The following is a 23,877-nucleotide window of genomic DNA, read 5'->3' as shown; positions in this document are numbered from 1 at the left end:
ATATATACATATGATAACATCATAACTGTCAAACTTCATATAAAAATACGTATAATATTGTAAATCAAAATGTGAGGAAATGAAAAAATAAAGTATATGATTGTTTTAGGAAAATTTCTCCGATCTATCAAGTCTATTGTTTTATATTCTTGAACTTTTAAAAATCACAGGGAGCAAATAATCCATCATGTGCCAAAGAAAAAGAAATGTCTGGGTATTTTTTAGACAATTTTTGAAGGTATAAATTAGTAATATTATGCTCAACATCACAAGACATTCCAATAAAATAAACTTGTTTAGGTTTAATCAATAAAGCAAATTGTATACTTTCATACATAGAAAAATGAGAGTAATGTTTTGATTTATAATATAATGCATCAATAACTAGTATATCAATTGGTGCAAATTTTTTAATATAATCTATAACATATGTAGAAACATAATTACAATCAGATATATATACTAATTTATGATTATTCCCAACTATATAACCAACACAAACATAATTTTTTCCATGTTGAAATGGAATAAATCGTATTTTTTTATCATTTTCAAATGTAGTATAAATAAAACCATATTCATCTTTTTTATCACATGTGTGTATATTTATCCATTTTTTATTGTTCATATCATTTGTATCATTCAATGTTGTATGGTTAGTTGAATTAGTATTGTTACTTTGATTTGATAAGCATAATACTTCATCTTTAATTTCATCTAAATGTTTATCTTCATGTATTAAATAATTATATCTTATATCCCTTAAAATAAGAAAATTAAGAGCTGCAACTTTTGAATAAAATCGATTTTCAGTGCGTTCTTTTGCAAGATATTCAAATCCATTTCTTAGTCGATCATAAGATACATTATTTAAATAAATATCAATAGGTTTTTTACATTTATAATAATAAATGTCCCCATGAGAAACTCTTTCATATTCTTGTAAGTCTCTCAAGTCATCAATTCCATTCATAGCATCAGTGTGACTATGACTTATCAATACCGCTTCAAGATTTATTTCCTAAGAAAAGAAGTTTAATTATGTAATAAAAGTGAAAAGATAAAATTTGGCATAGTATAGTATTCTTTTTTTTGGCTTACACTGAAGTTGATTTTGTCATTGTTAGACAAAATACTTTCTCTAAATGTTTTTCCAACATCAATAAGGACATAAGAATTGTTTGATTTAAGTAAAACTGAAATGTTATTTCGTTTGTTTTTTGAATTTTCTACTAACGCATCATAACATGAATAACATTTTAAATTTGAACAATCAGGATATTTTTTTTTTAAATATAAATTATTTAATTTATCTATATTTTCTAAATCTTGGGAAACTAAATCGTCAACAAATTTTTCTACTTCCTCAAAATCTTCTTTACTTAATTCTGAATTTGAAAAACCATTTTTATTTTTTTCTGGCAATATTTTACAATTTTTAAAAATGTGTGATAGTTTAGGGGTTGATGATGATGAGCCAGTACCTGGAAGTGAACAAAAAAAATTAAAAAATTCAGAAAAATTAAAAATTTTGAAAAAAAAAATTCAATTCGAACATAGCAAAGCGGATACATGCAACCCATAAATCGAGGATGTATATGTAGTACTCCTCATAAATTTTTAGACTTCCTAATTAATATTTAAAAAAATAAAAAATAAAATTTTGTCTATTTTTTATATAAATTACCTAAAAAAATGATACCGTTTCCAGTTATCATACTTAACACACAAAGTTATACTATTTCAAATATTATAATATTTTTTTTTTATTATCTTATATACTCTATATTATTTTTTTTCTTTAAAGTTTGGTATTATGTAGCAATAGAATGTATGACTGTTTTTTAATCGAGTTATTCACCAATGTGCTAAATAAATAATTGTATATATCTTTTTATAAATACAAAAAATGATAAGAAAAATATCCAATTTAATTTATTAGTAGTGTGGCAATTTAATTTATTGGCAGTGTGACAAATTGATTATTAACAAAATGGGGAAATAAAAAAATAATGAATTTGAAAATAGTAAAATACACAAATATGTGAATTGCACAAAATTGTAAAAACTAAATAAAGTATGCTAAAAAATATGTATATATGTATAAGATTAAAAAAGTGATTTAATTAAAATCAGTATTTTTCAATTTTACTTTTGAAATGTGTATATTACATATGCAAACAAAATTAATTGGGATTTCGCGAGAAAATTTCAAAGTCCTATGCATGTGGAAATGGCGGGGAAAATAAAAAATGTAAACATGTAAAAATTTGAAAAAAATTAAAAAAGATAAAATATATTAAAATTTTTTTAAAAAATATTCTTTATTTTTAAAATATTACAAAATAAAGGTGAAAGAAAAAATAATATTCACCAAAAAATCATAAAGACACTTTTAATAAATAATAATAATTAGTGACACAAAAAATAGCATTATTTATTTACATATCATTACATATTACTACATATTACTACACATTATTGCATATTACTACATATTACTACATATCATTACATATTACTACATATCATTACATATTACTACATATCATTACATATTACTACATATTATTGCATATTACTACATATGGATGAATGGTAAAAAATAAAAATTATATAAAAACAAAAAATACACTTCTCTGTATCTTAAGCCTTATTATAAAGTATTAGTAAATTGAAAAAAAAAAAAAAAAAAAAAAAGTACATACGACAAAGGCGCATATTTTGGTAGGCCCAGTTTGGTATACCTGAAATGGAAAAACATGTATAAGTACGTACTACTACTACTACTACTACTACCACAAGTACATGTATAAGTACGTACTAGTAATACTACTACTACTACTACCACAAGTACATGTACAAGTACAAGTGCATGCATTAAGTACCCCCGTTTTGTTTAAAGGCGTGTACGAAAACCACTTTGAAAATATGCATAACATTTTAAGTATAAACTATTTGAAATTAACTGAAGAATTAAAAAATCACAATTTTAATGAAACAAAATTAAATTTAAAATGGAATAATTTAGGGATTGAAAAAAAGAATGAAATTATTGATTATAATATAATAGAAAATTTTTGTAATGCTTTAAAAAATAATAAAAGTTTTAAAGGAATAATAGACATATCTAATAATAATTTAAATGAAATAAATTTATATAATTTGATTTGTAGTCTTAGTGAAAATAAAAATATTATAGGATTAAATGCTAAAGGAAATATAATAACAAAAATGATATTTAAAAAATTATTATTAATTATAGAAAGTAATAATATTGAATATTTGAATATACAAAATACACAATTAAACCATCAAGAGATTAAAAATATTATTTTCTCTTCTTTAAATAATAATATAAAAATATTAAAATTACATTTTTTAACTTTACAAAATTTTATATTTCTAATTAAATATATAAAAGAAAATAATAATTTGCAAAAAATCCATTTTTATCTTACATATAATACTGAAATTGTTAATACACCAAATATAAAAAATGAAAATGCTGCTCAAGCCTATCCGCTCTACATACACGTAAGTACACTTACCATCCTCCTACTCACATGTCTATAAATTCACTACTATTATAAATAAACATGTTAATAGGTGGTAGTGTGTGCATGTAATTGGATTGGGAGTAGTGACCTTCTTTTTATTTGTCTTTTTCTTTTTTGATCTCTTAGAATTTACGAAAGGCATTCAAAGAATTTTTAGAGGTTGTTGAAAATAAAATTAACATAATAAATGTAAAATGTAAAACTGATATTTATGATGTAGAAATAAAAGAGATGATTGATTATGTTACTCATATTTGTAATAAACATGTAAAAATACAAAATATTGATAAACAAAATTCAAAAAAAGAAATGGAAATAAATTCGATGGAAAAAGTACAACTCTTATTATCTGACATTAATGGGTATGCACACAAATTTCAAAATAATTAATAACTTACTTTTATCAACCTATTTTAAGTCCTCATATTTATACATGTTTTCTCTTCTCTTTCTTAAGCAAACAAAAGCATATTCAAAAATTCGAGAAAGAACTCCCGATTGTCTTTGACAAAGATATCATAGCATTTGTCGAAAAAATGCTGCCATAGTTTTTTTAAACTTATCCAAATAAATAATTATAAATAAATATGTTTACATTTTTTTTCATAAAGTTGAAAGTGACAAAAATTAAAAAGACAAAACCATGCAATATGGACAAAACACAAAACCGTGCAATATGGGTAAAAAAAAGAAAACAATATGTATAGACAAATTTTTTGTAATAAAAAATAAAGTGTATTGTTTTTTTTTATTATATATAAATTTTTACTGTTTAAACTTTAATCTTTTTTGGGTTGTACATAGCATCATGTAATGGACGTTTATTTTTATTTGAATTTTGAACATTATTGAGTGGAATGTTTATATCTTTAACTTGGATAAAATTAATTAAATTTTCTACTTTTTTGTAAAAATTATTTATATTAATACAAATTTGTTGTGTGTTAATTTTTTCGTCTAATTTATTTTTAAATATAAAAATCTCATTCATATGTTTACTAATTAGTTGATCTTTAAATAATAAGACATTTGGATCATTTATAAATATTATTTCACTTATTTTTTTCAATAAAAATATAAGTGTTATATTTCTTTTTTTATTAAAGAGGTATGGATTATTTTTATTTAGTACATAATTTAATTGGATGAAAATATTGTGAACAATATTTTTTAATTCATCTAAATTAAATGGGCTTAAAATATTTTTATTATTTTCTTCTCTAACAATTATATGATTAACATAGCTGTCATAATTTTCAATATTATTTTGTTCTACATTTTGTTGTCTTTTTACAACATTTTCCATCATCTTTTCAAATACCATTTTTGACATATTTTCTTTGTCTTTCCTATTCATTATATTTATTTTTTTTTCATTATTTATATAATTATAAATATAAAAATCGGAAGTAAATTTGTCTATAAGAACGGGAAATATTGTTTGTCCCCCATATTGCCCACTAAACATTTCATTACTATTTATATATTTTATAAATGTACTTTTAAAAAAACTTATTAAAAATTTTAAATAATATACTCTTGCTTTTTTTATAAACATTATTATTTGTACAAATTCATATAAATAATTAATTACAATATTTTTTTTTTTTTTGAAAATTTTATTTTCCATATTATTATAAAAATCTAAACATTTTAAACATAAATTTATGGTATCCAAATTATTTTTACCATTTTTTATTAAAATTACTAAAATTTTTAATACATATTTTTCTATTAAACCTTCTACATTATCATTAGTCTCCATCTCTAATTTGTTATTTACTTTGAAACTTATGATAGAATGTTTTATTTTTTTTTCTAAGTTTAGCATATCCTCTATATACATATTTCCGGCCCTTCTCATTTTCATTTTGTATGCCTTTTCACTTTCGCTCTCGTACTCGCTGCTGCCGTCCTCCTCATCTTCACTCTCATCTTGTTCGCTGTCCTTCTCTTTTTCACCCTCTTTTTCACCGTCCTCTTTTTCTTCACCCTCTTTTTCTTCACCCCTTTTCAGTGCACTAACCCTCTTGCTTGCCACTTTAATTTGCTTTGAGATTAGGATGGCCGATTTGAGCAAAAGGTATAATGACTTGATGGCTGCTTCACCATTTTGTGTTTTGGTATTTATTTTTAGTAATGTTAATAAGGCGTTTATGTTATGGAATAGATCAGTATGTTCTTTCTTCTTTGTTACACTAATCTTGTTTTCATTTTCATTTTCATTTTCATCATTTTCAACAGTTTCATCATTTTCTTTTTGTTCTTTAGTTGGCTCGTCAGTTAAAATATTTAAAAGTGCACTACTTGATACAACAATATCTTCTTCTCCTTTTTCTGAAGTATTTTGCATTTCTAGACTGATTGGTAAATTATTATTTTTGTCTTGTTCATTTATTTCTTCAACTTCACTTTCAGAATAATCTAAATTATTTGCATTAAATAATATTTCATTCATTGATGTATTTTTTAATTGTTTAAATATTTTTTTTGAAATATGTAGAGCTTGTTTATTTTTTTTTTCATTTTTTTTTTGTAAATAATTATAATTAATAAATAAGGATAAATAATTTTTTTCAAATTGTGTATTTAATTTTTTACTTATAATATAATAATATTTTGAAAATGTTGCTAAACTTGTTTGTAATTCCGTTGAAGTTGTCAAACATTGTCCTTCATTTTCATCACTATGCTTATTTATAATTTTATTTATATTATTTAGTTGAATAAATATATTGTTATATATTTTTTTAAATCTATATATTTTTGTTTTAGACATGTTGTTGTTATTTACATTTTGTATAGTCATATTATTTATAATATAAAAAATAAGAAAATCGAATGCAAATAAAATAGCTGTACCAAGCTCATATAAAATTGTAACTTCATTTTCATTATTACTTTTAAATGTTTTTTCAATAAAATTTACATATAATTTTATACAACTTTTGACAAGTTTGAAATATTTTCTTTTTCCTCCCCATTCTTGTCTAAATCGCAAATAAACAATCTCTTTTTGTTCATCTTTTTTATTTTTATGTTTTATTTTTTCATAATAATCATGTGTTGTTAATATATATTGTTTTTTTTCATTTATGCAAAGTACACATTTTTTACCTGACTTGGTAAGGTTAAAAATGGATATCATTGAATTTGAAAAATTATACATACTTTTAAATATAATTATAATTTGTTTTTTTAATTTATTAATTTGATTATATATAATTTCTTTTGTTTCTTCATTTTTTTTTTCTTTTAAATTAGTTGTATGTAAGTAGTTAAATAAGGATAAGCCTTCTTTTGTTAATTGCTGTATAAGAATGTTAATAATATTTTTATTGAATATAAAGTTTGCATTATTATTTTTTAAATTTATAAAATCTATATTTTTTAATATAATAAATAAATTTTCAGTTTTTAAAGAGGCTATATTATTTATATCTTTACTGTTTATATTAAATTCATTTATTTTAAGTCTAGCTAATTTTTCATTTTCTTTTTTAAAAAAGTAAACCAACCCAGTAGTATTATTTATACGATGTTGTAAGGGCATGCTATTTTTGTCAGACGAATTTGTGTGCAATGTTTTGTCTACTGTTTTGTCTACTGTTTTATCTACTGCTTTGTCTTGTAATTTTTCATCTTCTATTAATAATACATTATTTAAAACATTTCTTAATATAATTTTTTGAAAAAAAAGAAAAATATTGATTTTGTTATATTTATTTTGGGAGTCATAAATAAGCATATTATATAGGCTTTTATAATTTACAGACTTATTTATTAAAAATTTATAAAATTCATTTAAAAAATAATAATTTAAAACATTTTTATCAATATTAATATATAAACATAATCCATTTTTAATATTGTCTAAAAATATGTTATTATATATAATTTTAGAATAATCTGCTTGATGAGAATTTGTTTTATTTTTTTGACATTCATCATATAAATTATTTATAAAAAATTTTTTATAAAATATAATATCCATTAATATATTAGGAAACTCATAAATTTTAATAATTCTTTTTGTCAAAGTATAAAAATATGAAAATATTGTTGTATAGCAATAATCTGTCTCAGTAATTTCGTTGTATAAAAATTTATATATTTCTTTTTTTTCTACATTATTTACACACATGTTTAGCATATCACATTTTTCTGATATTCCATTTTTTTTTTTATTATAATTATTTATGTTACTTTCTTTTGCAAACATTTTATTGCTATACACGATTGTACGTATTTTAGCTTCCGTAACTATATCATCTTTACAATGGTGAGACAATTTTTGAAATATTTTTTTATATTGTAAAAAAATGTCTCTATACTTTTTAAATGCTATTATGCTATCATTATTTTGGGGAAACACTTTTAAAATTGTATTATGATTTGTATATATTAAGTTGATTATATATATAATAGCTAAACAAAAATTATAAAGTTTATTTTTTTTGCTATTATTTATTGTGATTATACAATAGTATAAAATGGTTTTGTAATCTGCTAATATATTTGTATATATGTCTATAATTGTCTGGGCTTCAATATTGTCATTCAATATTGAATTACATTTTAATGGATATAAATATATATATACTACCATTTTTATTTTATATAAAAAATATGCATAAAATAATAAGTTATAATATTTTTTGATTGTAAATTTTTTATGCATTTCATTATTTTTTATATTAATTATATCTGATATTTTTTTAAAAATGTTTCTTATAAAAAATATATCTAAATTATTTCTAACAAAAAAAAATAGATTAAATAATGTGTCTATAAATATAGGAAACTTGGGATATTTTAAAAAGGATAGCAAAACATTATTATTATTACAAAATGTTAGTATATATTTTTTGTTTAATATTTTATTTTTTAAATTTATAAAAAAATAATGTTCATCATAGCACAAGTTTTGTTTGTTCTCCTTTTTAAGTCTTTCCAAATATATCAGTATGTTGCTGTTTATTAAAAAGTTGAAAATGTCGTCGTTTTTGTTTGCTTCATTTTTTATGTCCGTTTTTGCTTCACTCTCTTTTTCACCTTTGTCTTGACTTTGACCTGAATTACTTTCCCTTTTACCATCGCTATCCAATATTGAAACAGTTTTTTTCAAAAGTTTGTAACACTTTTTCACATTTAATATCCTCATATATTTATATAAATGGAATAAAAAATCTGAAAGTAATTCTGTATATTCATTTTGATTTTTAAATAAAATTAAAGTTTTAAAAATTTTTTTTAAATTATTAAAAATTATTTTTTTTTTTTTTTCATTATCTAATGAATTTATACCCTCATTTAGTATCCCATCTTTTTCAAAACCTTTATTTAAAATATTTGATATATATTCAAATAATTCTTTGATTTCATCTTTCTTTCTTTTTCCATTATGTTTTAATATATCTTTAATTGATATCAACAATTCTTTAGGGATTTTTTTTTCATATCCACAATCCAAAATAGTTTCTAATACTTTTGTAATCTTCATATTGGTTACTTTCCCGATCGCATTCTCAACTTAAGTTGATTCTTTGTAATTTTAAAATGGAAAGCATGCAAACTGGTTTGAGAATTTCTTTTTCTTTTTTTTTTAATAAAATAACAATGTTTCTTTTTCTCTCTTTCTATATATGTATTAGCATTTCATTACTCGGACAATTTGACTGCTTAACTATTTTCAAAAATTGAAGAACAAATAAAATGATCAAAAGAAAGTAATATATAACAGTTAGAAGTATGCACAAATAGTAATGCTTATTTTTTCGCTATAAAAAATTATGTAAAATAAAAAAATATCCCTGACTGTATGTTGTAGAGTGTTGAACTTACTCAAGGGATGGCATTACATTAAAAATGTAAAGTAAAAATGGAAAAATAAAAAAATAAGAATAAAAATTAAAATTAAAAAATGGATAATAATATAAAATAAAATTGTATGAATAAAATACCAAGGCAAATTATGAAAAAATAGAAAATAATAGAAAAAAATGGCAAAAATTTTCAAAAAAAAAAAAAAAAAATTACAAAACATATGTATGCATAATATATAGAGGCCTATAAGTATATAAAAAAAAACAACAACACAAAATGGTTTGAAAAAATGTTAATTACCTTTTTACATGTAAAATTGTGTTATTCTTTTTATATTTATTTATAAGAAAAAAAAAATATATTTCATTTTTATATATAAAATGGAATATTATTGGATGTTTAAAAATTAATTACATTTCCACGGGAAATAATAAACCTATACTTACTTTTTTAAAAGTCAAAAAAATGCAGAGAATAATATGCTATGTATATATCATATTGTAACTGCTTATTAAGTAAATATATATAATATATGAAAAAAAAAAAAATAATAAATTGTATGTATTGTCAAAATTAGGTAGAACAATCAGAAGTGTCATATATGGAATTTATGGGAATTGGCAAACAAAAGGATTAACTATTATGGCCTTACAATGACAAAAAAATAAAAAAATAAAATTAAATATTACAAATAGAGTAGTATATAAAAAATGTTACTAAACAAAAAATGATTCAACGTCTATAACATTAGAGAGAGACAATATATGCTCACAATATTATTATAAAAATAGATTGTACTTAGTCTGATTTATTAAATATAGAATGTAATGCTAGACTTTTCAAATAAAGAAACAAATATATATACACACAATTGTGTATAGACATATATATATAGTTATGTGTAAATATATAGATATACTTCCTAACTTATAAGAGTTTATTTTTTAATTATTAAAATGAACAATTATGCCAAATTTGTTTATGAAAAAAAAACGAATACATTTTGTGAATATAAATTTAAAGAAAAGTTTGTACAAATGTAATGAAATATATGACGATAAAAATGTTGGAAAAAATGTTGGAAAAAATGTTGAAATATATGACAGAAGGAAATGCTTTGTTTTTACGAGGAAGGTGAAAATACAGGAGAAAGTTAAACTGGTTGGCAACTTAAAATACAATGAAAACGTTCAAATGTTTGGAAATAGTTTGAATAGTGAAAAACATTTTTACTATTGCAACTTCTTATCATCAGACATAATAACACTACTAAAAATAGATATAGAAAGTTTAAAAAAAAAAAAAAAAAAATCTTATTTATATATGACCAATAGAAAAAGTTCATTTAAAAAAGTTTTACAAAATTATATACAAGAACCTAATGATAGTTTATTTGAATTAATTAAAAATAAATATATTGCCAACTCTAGTTTATATAATTTATTTGTTATATTAAAATTAGGTCTATATTTTAAAAGTGTTGAAAAATTTAAAGTACACACATTAGAAGAATTTATAAATAAAATCGAACAAGCCAAAGAAAAGGATAGTCAAGAAAGTTTATATAAATTAAAAAAAAAACCTAAATTAATATTAACATTCAAACAATTGAGAGATAATAAATTTTTTATAAAAAATAATAAGCTTGATAATGATCTTTACATTTTTGATTTTATCCATTTTATAAACAATATAATTAGTAATGATAAACCTTCTTTAGATTTCATTTTAAATCAAATAAAACTGACACATCATAAAGTTAGCAAGGACAATCATGACCACTCCTTACAAAATTTACAGAATTTACAGAATTTACAAAATTTACAAACTTCTCAAACCTCTCAGCACAACAAGTTGTCTAACTTAGACGAGAAAAATCGGTACGAAAAAGAGGGCAGTAGACGACTCGGGTTAAATTCTAAAAAGTTTAAATTTACAAAATTTCAATTTAAAAAAAAAGATGATTGTATAAATAGGACAGATAAAATCGATCCTGATGAAGTAAAATATTTTTTTTACAATAAAAAGGTAAATACTTTAGGTGTGTATAAAGAAATATATGAAAAATCTGATCAATATAAAAATTTGAAATTTTATGAGAGTCTTAAAAAGGGAAGTGAAAAAAAAGAAGTACCTACTAAATGTTCTGCAGAAGAGTTGAGAGAAAACTATATTAAGTGTAAACATATAAGAAACAATTATAAGACAGATAAAATAAATTTGGATAATGACAAATTGATAAATTTTTCTAATAATTATTTATTAAAGGAAAATGTTTTAAATACATTTTTACAAATATGTATAAATAATTATGATGATAAGATTTATAAATATATGAAATATTTATATTTTTCAAATTTATATTTTTATAATCCATTATTTATTTTTCAGTATTTTCAATTTATTCCAATAAGTGAAAATAAATATTTTGAAAAATATTTAAAAATATTTTTAAAATTTTTAAATAATATTATTATTAATTTTCACTTTTATTTAATTCCATTTTTTATAAATCTAAATTATTCGAAGATTTTTTTTGAATTTTTTAAAAAACAAATACAAATAGATTGGCCCCAAACGGATGCAACCATATATAGAGTACTAACTACTGACTTATCGATACGATCCATTTTTGCAAGTAATAGAAAGAGCACACAAAATAATGCTAATGAACTAAACTACAAACAGAACCTGGCGTATGCGTTGGCAGTTTTCTACAGAATGTATAAAGATGATGTGACTTTGCAAAAGTGGAAAAAAATTTATGAGGATAATTTTTATTTTTACAAGACAGAGTATGACCGAAAAAAAGACCTCGAACTTGTAGGAAGTGAAAATATGATGGATATCTTTACAAACTTTTTAAATTATAAAACAATATTTAATAAGTACAAAAAGGAGTTAAGTACCATTTTTTTAGACACCACCTTATTTCAAAGTTTTAAGAAAAAGGATGAGAAGGACATCGAGAAGGTAGACAACCCTAAAACCCAAGCAGATAATAATTCACAAACTACAAATGGGATAAAAGATAAAAACAATTTTCAAAGAAAAAAAGTAAACTTTTATATAGCCACATTTCAAAATATGAAGAATGGAAAAGTTCAACACTCTTTACTAGATCATTGTAAAAACAAAATAGACATAATTTTAAATGATAGAAAACTAAAATATAATAATATATCTTTAAAAAAAAAAGATTTTTTAACAATATTTTTATATATAAATAAAAATCATTTTGGAGAATGCAGTAATTATTTAACTAAATTTATTTATTTTTTTTTAAATGCATATAATGAAAAAGATATAATAAATATTTTTGTTAGTTACATGAAAAATAGTAGCGGAATAAATCAGGACATATATCAACATGATCTATTATTAATCAATAAAATGTTAAATATGTTTATTTATAAAAAAAAAAATTTATCTTTAAATAATAATATAATAATATCAAATATATTAGCAAAATATCAGCTATATAATAATAATTTTTTTTTATTAGACAAAACAAATTTTGCAACAGAAATAAAAGAGACTAACATACATTCATTAGTTGCTCTTATATATTCGATGGGTAAATTAAAAATAAGAAAAATACATACACATTTTTACAAACTAATTATAAAAGAAATTGTAAAAAAAATTGACAAAATAAATGAATATGGGTTGTCTTGTTTATTATATGGCTTAAACAATTTGATAGATAAAAAAAAAGAAAGAGAAATAACCATCCCTATAGTAGGCATAGAAAAATCGTTACATTTTAAAAAACAATTTTTAAATTCAAAAAAGAATACTTCCACCGATATTGAAAATGATGTTAATTACAATTTGAATGATTTAGTTTCTTCAGAAGAAATAGCAAAAGTTGAAAATGAACTAATAAAAGCTATAATAAATAAATTAATTGTTTTTAAAAATATGAATATAAATTCTTTTTGTATTTCTATATCTTGTCTATCTAGACTTAACATATTTCCAATTGAATTATATGATGAATTAAAAGATATTACTTATAAATATATGCATACAGTAAATGTAACGTCTTTACAACATCTATTACATGCTTTATCAAAATATTATTTAAAAACAAAAAAGCAAACAAATAATTGTGATGAAATAATTTATGATATATATAATTATTTATTTATATATAAATATAAAGAAATATCTTTTAAATGTGCATGTAAATTTTTACATATTTTAAGTTTACTAAATTTAAGGAATGAAGATTATATATTGTTACTACTTTTGATAATAGCAAATGAACAAAAAGTGTTAGACAATATTTATGAAAAAAAAATTGAAAAAAATATTTCAACTCGTTTAATTGGGTCAAATATAAATAAAGAAAGATTTTCAAAAAATTTGATGAACCAAAATAATAATGACAATAAAAAAAGTTATTTATCTGTTGAAGAATCTACAAAGAAATATCCAAATTCTATTTTTAAAAAATTAGAAAAAATAAAACAAGATAGTTATTTTAAAAGTTCTTATAATTCATATATGTTCTTTGATATAAAAAATTATAAATTTGATATGAGTAATATTATTAGCATTTTCAAAAATGTTGATAATAGTTATTTAATAAATATAATAGAAGGTTTACATAACTTATCTTATTATTCTTATTTTTCAATTCACTTATTTATAATTATTAAAAACATATTAATAAAACAAATACATGATATGAAAGTTTCAAATATTATAACATTATTTTTTTCGTACCTTGATTTACATTTTTTTGATTATTCTCTATACAATATTGAATCAAATTTTTATATAACAGACGAGAACAATGCAAAAAATACTTGCAACTCAAAAGATATCCCTGACTGTTCTACCACATTTGATGACCTAGACAAGGTTGAAGAAAGTTTGAATATAAAAATGGAAAATGAAAATATAAATAATCATATAGAAGACCCAGAAAATGATGGCACATTTTTAAGAGCTCAATTAAATAATGTATACAAAAGTTTGACAAATAATTTTAAAATATTATCTGAGGAAGAAAAAAAAAAACATGTTGAAGAATTAAAAATTATTATGACTAGATTAAAACAAAATAAAAATTATTTTGTTGAAAGTATTTATCAAAATGATGATATAATTAGTCCTGAATATATTATATCTATGCTATACGATTACAACAATTCAAGTGACAAATTTTATAATGAAACAAATTATATGTCTCCCCCTAAATTGAGCAATACACAAGAATACGTACCAAATAGTGTAATAAATGAAGAGAGAAAAAAAGAGCTAGCTAAAAAAGTTGAACAAAATAATATAAGCTTTGATGAAAACCCTATTTTGTGTTCTACAAAAAAGACATACAATTTTGATGAAATAAAAAATATTGTTGATAATTTTTGGTCGGAAAAATCACAAAAAATAAACTTAAAAAATAAAAGCTTAAGTGAAAAATTAGAAAAAAAACAATATTATGAAAATTTATTATTTTTAAAATATAGAGAATATTACAAAGAAGATTTAGTTAATCTATGTTTAGAAACTTTATTAAAAAATACAAATTATATTTTAAATAATTATAAACAATATAAAAATTGTAGTATATTTTTTTTATCACTTTTTTATAACATATTCTTCCCATACACCAATAATGATATATTTATATTTTTTAAATCCATACAAAAAAATTATAATATTTACAACGAACCAAAGAATTATAAAAATATTCATAACTTTGAAAGCATACTAAAAAATATTGAGTTGTCTGACTTTACTGAAGATACTATAAAAAATATTGTTGGGTCTAAAAATTTATCACATGCTTTTATTAATACCTCAAAAAGTACCCCTCATCTCATTATACCATATTTAAATATTTTGCAACATGATAATAACTTTTTAGATAAAGCTATTTTAAATAAAAAAACAGAAATTGAAAATGCAGAAATTGATCAAATAGATAATGACCAAGGTATTGATACCGAAAAGGAACTCAACCAAACTAACACAAATAACGACATTATAAATGAATATGAATATTTTATAAATACATATAATTCAGATTGCACTATGAAAAAAATCAATATTGAAAAGATCATTCCCCTCAACCTTCTTTACAAATTTTTTCAGTTATTTAATTTTAACATAAACAACATTCAGTTGATTCATCTTTTAAACGAAACAAATAAAGAAAATGACTTTACTGAAAAGTCTGAGGAAAATGACAATAGTGAAGATTTAAAGCTAAAAAAAAAAAATGACATTTTACCTTACCAATTCAGAAATATACATTGCCCGTTAATTCAAATAAAAAATAAAACCTTAATTGTTCATAAAAATTCGAAAAAAGTTTTTTCAAAAAATATAAATATTATAGACCATTATTTTAAACCTTCTCAAGGTTTGATTATACAACATTTGGATAATCACATGAATACCCTAATTAATATTTATGTTGATATTTATGTAGTTGCATATAAAGTCGATATTTTAATTGAAAGAAAAAATAAGCACCATTACACAGGATAATATGTGTATGTGTGTGCATGTTGTTTGGCTAGCTGTAATTAGCTAGTTTTTTTTTCATCCTATTTTAGTGACTATATTTTTTTTTAATTTATAAAGTTCATAAAATTTATAAAGTAAATTTGTAATTTTTCTAATTTGGAAAATTGTTTATTTTTAGAACTTTTAATGCATGCTGAATTATCAGCAGCTTATATCGTTTCATTCTTTACTCCTCAACGAGTTTGTCCTTAAATCCAATTTTTAAGAACAACTTTTTTAAAAAAATTTTATTTATAACGACACAATAAAAAAAAAAACTGGTATCTCACTATGAGTCCATACTTTTAATCAATGACTACAACTGATTCTTCATTATTTTCAGTGTTGTCGATTATTATTTCTTCAACTTTTTTCTCGTCATTCGTTTCAGCGTTATCCACAATAATAATATCATCCTCTGGGGCGGATTTCATTTTTTTTGCACTGAAAAAAAAAAAAATAAACATAAGCATCATAAGTATCATAAGAAAAAGTTATTACAAAATATATATGCCCACAAATCATAGTGTATATTTTTGATGTATACCTTTTTGCGGGTCTTTCTTCGATTTCTGCCACCTCTGGTTTTCTTTTTTTGGTTAATTTGCTACTTATTAAGTATAAATTTTCCAATGATTTATCCTCTTTTAAATGAATTTCTATTTGATTTTTAGTATCTTGAGCATCAGTTAAAGTTAGAATATCATCATGTTTTATATCCCATTCATGTAACGAATTTGATAAGCTTTTCATATAATCATCATCATTATCTAAAAATGTATCATAATCAAATATGTTTCTATCTTGATTATCTAAAAATGGATTTAGGAATGATAATTCATTCATACAAATTTCTTTTACAAAACTATTTAATGTTATATCATTAAAATTTTTGATATAAATATTTATCACTTGCTGTTGACATACATAGCAATTTGGATTTGGTTTTTCTAAATTTTCTGCATTAACAATATTTCCTCGTGAAAATATTTTATTTCCATTGACAACATTTTTAATCCATATATGTTTAGCTTTACTATCCCTTAAAGTTATTTCGTTTTTTTTATTTTCATTTTGTTCGGTTTCTTTTTCTTTTAAAAGTTCAAAATGCTCAATGACATGAACAAGTTGAACAGCTTGAAAAGCAGCAACAATTGCATTGGTTGATGAAATAGCAGGAATTATATTCCCTGCTATTGATTGTATATCAAATTTACTTTTTTGTTTAATTGAAAAGTTAATCATTCTTAAGTTCGATAAGGATGTTATAAAATTAATACAATCATCATCATCTTTATCAAATATTAAATATTCTTCTGTCTCTTTTTTAATATTTAAATATTTATATAATTTATTAAAAGTACTTACATACATTTCTATACACTTTTCTTTATCCCATATATTTTGAGAAGATAATTGTATAGAATTATTTTCACCTATTTTATTATCATTTGTTTTCAAATTGTTGCCTGATTTTTCCTGGTTTGACTTTTCAATATTATGAGATTCTTGATTGTTATTTTCTTCAAACAATATTGGTTTGGGCATAATTGCATAATCTTTTTTTAAAGCGATTAATTCATTTATTGTATCATGAAATAAATAATTAAAAATAAATCGGATAATCTCTTCTTTATCCATATTTCTTTTCTTTGATTCTTCTTCAATATGCTTTTTTATATCAATTAATGTTTCATTGTCATTTTTACAAAAAAATGTTTCAAAAATAAGTTTTCCCCATGCAACACAATGTTCAGGTAAAGATGGTGTTTGTCTTATAGTACATATTGCATAAGTTTTATTTTTGGGTTTTTCTTCACAATTATAACATTTTGTTTCATTTGAAAATATTGGATATACTTGTCCATTATATCCCGTACTTCCTGCTTCTATCAAAACTTTTTTTTCTGTTATACATAACTTATTAACATATTTTCGAGCCTTAATATTATCTAATGCATTTATTACATAATCATATTTTGAAATATCACTACCTTTCATAGTACACACATCAAATGTATATGCATTAATATTTAAATCTTTTCGATGTTTTAATGCTCTTTCCTTTGCTACTAATGATTTATGTTTTTTTACATCTTTTTTTTTAAATAAAAATTGTCTATTTAAATTTGTTATATCAATTGTGTCAATATCTATTATATCTATGTTTTTACATCCTATAGTAATTATAGTTTTTAAAAATTCACTTCCTATTCCCCCAGCCCCTACCAATAATATATTCATACTCTCTAGTCTTTCACATATTTTACTATCAAAAATTTTTCTTATAGTTTTGTGCATTTTGTCAAAAATAAATTATTGCTTATAATGTAGCTAAAAAATCGATAAAAAAAGTAACAAAACAAGATAAATATTATGTATGCTATAAATTTACAAAACCTCTTAGCAGTAATCCTTAAATTTTCACACCACCTTCAAAGATAAACTTCCCTTCATAATTTCTTACATAAATTATTTTTTTAATATATATTTATTTTATATAATTTTTATTAATATTTTATTATTTTTTATTTTTTGTGTATTTTAGAAAGAGGCACTCTACGAAATATTTTTTTTCTTTCTCTTAAAAAAGCGTGTACATTTATATATGTATTAGTAAAAATGCCATGTAATTTTAACAGATAAATCGGTATATTTAAAAATGTAACAATAAGAAATATGTATATATTTACTACAAAATATAATAATGCTACAGAGTAGCAATATAAATGATTATATTATCCATTTCTAATTTCATAAACACAATTATCGCCTTTTCTTATTTTCAATAGTTCAGTACTTATTTCATTTCACCTTTCTATACATTTATAAATACTAAGGGATAGACAAAGAGCTTTTATATTCCATATAATACTTCTATTTCTTTAATATTACAAAATGGGAGAATGGATATTTTAATAATTTATGTATTCTTTTTAAACATGGTAACTTATTTTTTATAAAAAAAGAAGCTCATAAAAATATAAACACAATGAAAGCATAATATTTGTTTTTATAAAAAGTAATATGAAATTATTCAAGTATAAAATGGCTTAAACATTTCTTTAATAGATCACAAGCATATATAATATTTTACGGGTTTACCAATTTATGCCATTTATACTAACTATATTTCTATCTATAGGGTTTGAAAATTTTTTTTGTAGTGACATCACATTGCCATATATAAAGTTCGCCAGATTGTGGGGATTCATATTAAATTCCATTGAGTTTCCTTTTCCACCTTTCCCCCCAAAAGGATATACATATGTGTATATATAGTCATTGATTTATTACTATAGTTACAAAAGTAATTTATTTCATTAGTATATGTATTTAAGAGTTTTGTTCTCATAATAATTAATACAATGTGTAAAAAATGTCATATAAAAAATAGGTTAATATACTAAATTTATGATACAATATATTCAAGTAATTCATAATTATAAACTAATTATATTAAAAATGTTTTCATTATTATTTTCTTTTCGCATATTATAGAATATATTGTTTTAACACACTTTTATTTTAACTGGTTGTACTTGTATGTGTGTGTGTTTTTGAAATACTCAAAATTACAACTACATAAATAGGTATAAATTCTTAACATGGAATATTTTTTTTTTAAAATAGCTATTTAAAAATAGTTTTTTTTTTAAAGTTGCATTTTAAAACATGTTTTACCTGCACATGTTTTAATATTTTTATAAAATTCGAAAAAAATAGCTATATACAGAAATATTTATAGCTACCTATAATTGTATTAGTACCTACTTTGTGTGTGTTTTTTTTTTTGTTCATGTGTGTGCATACTTTTTTTTACATCCCATTTAAGTATTAAAAGTATGCTATTTTATGTATATACATGTGTATTCCACATATTTATATTTTCCATTTTAAACTATATATAATTTTACCTTCTTAAAGTATTTTTTACATTATATTTTTTTATTTAATTAATTATAAAAAATGTTTTAAAATATATATTTTGAAAAATTGGTATTTCCCATTTTTTCGATTTGATTTTTTTCATTTTCATTTCCATTAAAATAAAAGCTTTTATGTCAGTGAACATATCAGTATTCCATACACACACACGTATATAATTATATATACGTAATAGAAAACCCTAAAACATTGTTTAGACAACTTTTTTTTTGTATTTTTTTCCCCAAAATTTGTACACACAGTTTAATTCAAAATGGCTTCAAACAAATTGCCAATATGCTTAATTTGTGATCAAAAGGGATTTAGATGGATTCCCTTGATAATTAAACAATGGGAAATAAAGCATATGTTTTGTCAAGATGAGGAGATGAAAAAAACAATTATAGACACATTTGGTTTATATAATACAAAAACAAACACTGTGAATAATGTTATAAAATATATAGACGAACTAAAAGATGAAAATATTTCTTTATTATTTTTAGCATTAGGAACTAATAAATTTCATGAACTAATTTTAGAATATGTTATAAGTAAAAAAAAATTTTATTATATATTCAGTTCTGATTTACCATCATTAAATGTCCATACTTTAGAGAAATTAAAAAATTTATTAAATAATTTTAATTCCGATAAAGATATAATATATGATGTTAAAAAAGAGTTTAAAAATATTAATAAGCAATTTTATTGGAATATATTTAACCCTTTAATGAATGAACGTGTTTTTTATAATCTTAAAAATACACTGAATGAATTAGGAAATATTTGTGCAGTACAAATCGAATCAACATTTATTCCATTTTTAGTTGAAAGTGAAGATATAGTAAATCCATTATTTTATAGATCTATTTTACTTATCTCTTTAATAGAATTTTTATTTGAAAATCCCAAAAATATTCTTGCAAAATCATATTATATTAAGACTAAAGAAGTTACAATTAATTGCTTATCTGGAAATGTATCATTTGATTCCTTAAATTGTTATTTTAATCTTTCAGTTAATAATTTAAGTAAAATATTTTCCTTAAAAGTATATGGTGAAAACGGGTTTATTGATGTATCATATAGCAAGGAGCATGACTGTAAGGCGGGAAAAAGAAGCACATTCATGTGCATGTACAATGTACATATACTTTTGTATATTCACTTTTATGTACTTACCATTTTCACATTTTATATTCTTCTTTTTTGTAGGTTTTCAAATGCAGCGTTACTTAAATCACTATGAATATCCAAGCATATATTCCGAGGATTCCCATAGGAATGCACTAACAGTAAGTCATGATAAAAAATAATCGGCAGTATAACAATAAAACATTCATTAAGCATGTATGCATAAATATTTAACATATATATATATATATATATATTAACATTTTTAATGCATATTCAAATTGTTAGGAGTTACAGTATTTCTTAGATGAACAGTTGTATACGAATAAATATATAAATTCCTACATTAGTGCAACACATACTGCTATATGCTTTTGGAAAAGTAACGGAGATAATATAGAATTAAAACATAAAGCAGTTACTAATGATAATGAAATTGACATTGAGTGTAAAGTCGAGTCAGGAGAAGGTTGTGTCTTCGCATAAAATGCAAAAGTATATAAATTTTTTTTAGCATGTTTGCAGTGAAAATAAAAAGTGATATAGATAAAAATAATTGACAAAAAAAAATGTGCAGCATTAATGTAGCCATAAATAAAGAAACAAAACGATATACCAAAAAAAAAATGATAAATTCATAATTTTTTTAAAGATAAACAAATAATATAAAACTTGATATGCATTAAAATTTCAATATATGGTACTCCCTGATTCAAGTAAACTTTTTTTTTTTCAAAAATTAAAAATAATCACCGTAATACTAATGTAGTATTATTCTGGGGGTTACAAATCTTTCATGAATGGTATACTAAAAAAAAAAAAAAGTAAAAGGATAAATAATAGTGAGACAATACAGAATAAAAATGTGAGTTTCATATAAACTTTGTTTACACTAAAAAAATGTGCATAAATATATATTCGATAAATATGTGACAATATGTTTTGTAATTTTTTTATCTTTACTATATATGTGGTGTTTGTGCTTTGTATTTCCGATATTCTTCATCATAACACTCGATCAAAAACTTTTCTTCAAGTTTGATTGTATTGTAAAAGTATAGCCACGATACAGTAAAACATAAGAAAAATCCAAAAATATTAAATAAGGAAAGCTGTAAAACTGTGAAAATGAAGTATACATATATATATGTATGTACATGTAAGACATGTGCATAGGGAAGTGTTGAAAAAAAATCGATTAGTAACTTACATAAAGAGTAGTAGAACCAGCCAGTATAACATGGATGACGCATATATTTATATAGTCCCCATGTTACCAAACTATGTTTATTTTTGATATATTTATTTATTAAAGAATCAACATTTAAAACATAAAAACAAAAATTTTTGGAGCAATGTAGCAACCCAAATATTCTTAAAATCAATCCCATTATGCTAAATAACAATGATAATAAAACAATAAATAAATAATAGTTTGTATATTTTGTGTTATAATATTTTGGTATATCATACTTTTCAAATATATCCCCATATTTTAAAATAGTTTTGATAAAAAAAGAGTTAGCTAAATTATATGATTTTATATTTGGCTTGTTCAGAATATTTGATATTTTATTTGTAAAAAGACATTTTTTATATTTATCCATAGTAATATTGTCAATATTAATAGGGAAGGGATGTAAATTTTTATTTTTATTTGTTTTTATGTGTACTGGGTTTAATGTAGTTCCATATTTACTGAAGGTTGTAATGTTGTATTTATTTGAATGAGTAGCCATAAATATTCTGTTTCGAACTTTCTCAAGTGAAGAAAGTTTATTTGTTAAAAACTTTTTTGAAAATGTAGAATATGTTTCAACATTTGCTTGTGGATAATTTAGCCATTTGGCTAAGACAATTTTGTCTGGGTAGTTGTAGGTGCATATTCCATAATTTTCAATAAAATTTTTGAAAAAAAAATAATTAAATATTAAAAGATTATGCAATACTTTTTTATTTATCCATTTTTCACAAAAATATAATATAACAAATAAAAATATTTTAGTATAATATTCAATTAATGTTAAGACAAAAAAATATACATAACCATAATTTGGATTTACTAAGAAATTATAATAATTATAATTATTTTTATTATGTATAAAAGACAAAAAAAATTCAGATAAATGAAAAATAATAATAATTAAATAAAATGCATTAAGTGGAAAATTGTTTTTTATATTAATAATGAAATGAAAAAGGAAGAAAAAAAAATATATTAATAATATTTTGGCAAATATATAATTATATTTACTACGCTTTTTATATACATTCTTAGTAGGCAAAAATGCAACAAAAACATATATACACACAAATCCATGTTCTAAAAATATATGTAAATAGTATTCAGCATATTTATATATATTATATTTATACAATAATTGATATAGATTTTCATTCACTAAATATATCAAACTCTCATAATTTAAAAAGAAGGTATACATCATCAAGGATGTCACGAACCATATCACAACATTCATTTTGTATGGTTGAAAAGTTTTATTTTTCACTTTAATTATGGCATATCATTTAAGAGGTTGATAATATATGAAGATACATTTTATCTAAATATTAGACTATTCACAAATTATTAGACTTGTGAAAATGCAAACAATATATCTACATCTTTATCTTCAAAACAAAATCACTACAATATAGATATGTATAAATATACCATATTATGTATGTTTACTATTTTATAGATATACTTAAATTGTTACAAGGCCATTATGAAAAAATAAAAAAAATAACAGAATTTTCAACTAAGTATATAATTAAGTTTTAAAATGTTTTCTTTAAAATTGTATTTATCTGTTTAGATGGAATAAAAAATATTCCAACCAAAACTGGTATATCAATTTTATTCAAATGTAGTTTATATAATTACTATTTTATTTTT

General features: G+C 21.5%; 7 protein-coding genes across 7 annotated transcripts; 3 read left to right on the top strand and 4 right to left on the bottom strand.

The window, feature by feature from the left end:
* Positions 1 to 157: 157 nt before the first annotated feature.
* PVVCY_1405420 (conserved Plasmodium protein, unknown function) lies at positions 158 to 1,718 on the bottom strand (the record flags this gene model as incomplete). The annotated part of the gene is made up of 3 exons (XM_008624491.2): positions 158 to 1,021; positions 1,102 to 1,484; positions 1,688 to 1,718. The coding sequence occupies 3 exons, from the start codon at positions 1,716 to 1,718 to the stop codon at positions 158 to 160; spliced, it is 1,278 nt and encodes a 425-aa protein (XP_008622713.2).
* Positions 1,719 to 2,808: 1,090 nt separating this feature from the next.
* PVVCY_1405410 (conserved Plasmodium protein, unknown function) lies at positions 2,809 to 4,108 on the top strand (the record flags this gene model as incomplete). Its single annotated transcript, XM_008624492.2, has 3 exons — positions 2,809 to 3,537; positions 3,687 to 3,922; positions 4,018 to 4,108. 3 exons carry the CDS (start codon positions 2,809 to 2,811, stop codon positions 4,106 to 4,108), a joined length of 1,056 nt encoding a protein of 351 aa, XP_008622714.2.
* A 224-nt stretch (positions 4,109 to 4,332) lies between these two features.
* Positions 4,333 to 9,063, bottom strand: PVVCY_1405400 (conserved Plasmodium protein, unknown function; the record flags this gene model as incomplete). The annotated part of the gene is made up of 1 exon (XM_008624493.2): positions 4,333 to 9,063. The coding sequence occupies one exon, from the start codon at positions 9,061 to 9,063 to the stop codon at positions 4,333 to 4,335; it is 4,731 nt and encodes a 1,576-aa protein (XP_008622715.2).
* Positions 9,064 to 10,367: 1,304 nt separating this feature from the next.
* PVVCY_1405390 (conserved Plasmodium protein, unknown function) lies at positions 10,368 to 15,896 on the top strand (the record flags this gene model as incomplete). The annotated part of the gene is made up of 1 exon (XM_037634906.1): positions 10,368 to 15,896. The coding sequence occupies one exon, from the start codon at positions 10,368 to 10,370 to the stop codon at positions 15,894 to 15,896; it is 5,529 nt and encodes a 1,842-aa protein (XP_037490944.1).
* Positions 15,897 to 16,219: 323 nt separating this feature from the next.
* Positions 16,220 to 18,215, bottom strand: PVVCY_1405380 (SUMO-activating enzyme subunit 2, putative; the record flags this gene model as incomplete). The annotated part of the gene is made up of 2 exons (XM_008624495.2): positions 16,220 to 16,358; positions 16,462 to 18,215. 2 exons carry the CDS (start codon positions 18,213 to 18,215, stop codon positions 16,220 to 16,222), a joined length of 1,893 nt encoding a protein of 630 aa, XP_008622717.2.
* A 1,900-nt stretch (positions 18,216 to 20,115) lies between these two features.
* PVVCY_1405370 (conserved Plasmodium protein, unknown function) lies at positions 20,116 to 21,464 on the top strand (the record flags this gene model as incomplete). The annotated part of the gene is made up of 3 exons (XM_008624496.2): positions 20,116 to 20,947; positions 21,060 to 21,139; positions 21,267 to 21,464. 3 exons carry the CDS (start codon positions 20,116 to 20,118, stop codon positions 21,462 to 21,464), a joined length of 1,110 nt encoding a protein of 369 aa, XP_008622718.1.
* Positions 21,465 to 21,761: 297 nt separating this feature from the next.
* Positions 21,762 to 23,458, bottom strand: PVVCY_1405360 (protein-S-isoprenylcysteine O-methyltransferase, putative; the record flags this gene model as incomplete). Its single annotated transcript, XM_037634905.1, has 3 exons — positions 21,762 to 21,786; positions 21,942 to 22,098; positions 22,189 to 23,458. The coding sequence occupies 3 exons, from the start codon at positions 23,456 to 23,458 to the stop codon at positions 21,762 to 21,764; spliced, it is 1,452 nt and encodes a 483-aa protein (XP_037490943.1).
* Between the last annotated feature and the right edge of the window lie 419 nt (positions 23,459 to 23,877).

The sequence above is a fragment of the Plasmodium vinckei genome (assembly GCF_900681995.1).
Source record: "Plasmodium vinckei vinckei genome assembly, chromosome: PVVCY_14".
Lineage (NCBI taxonomy): Eukaryota > Apicomplexa > Aconoidasida > Haemosporida > Plasmodiidae > Plasmodium > Plasmodium vinckei.
The sequence above is the reverse complement of the archived record's forward strand: the minus strand, read 5'-3'. Positions and strand labels throughout refer to the sequence as shown.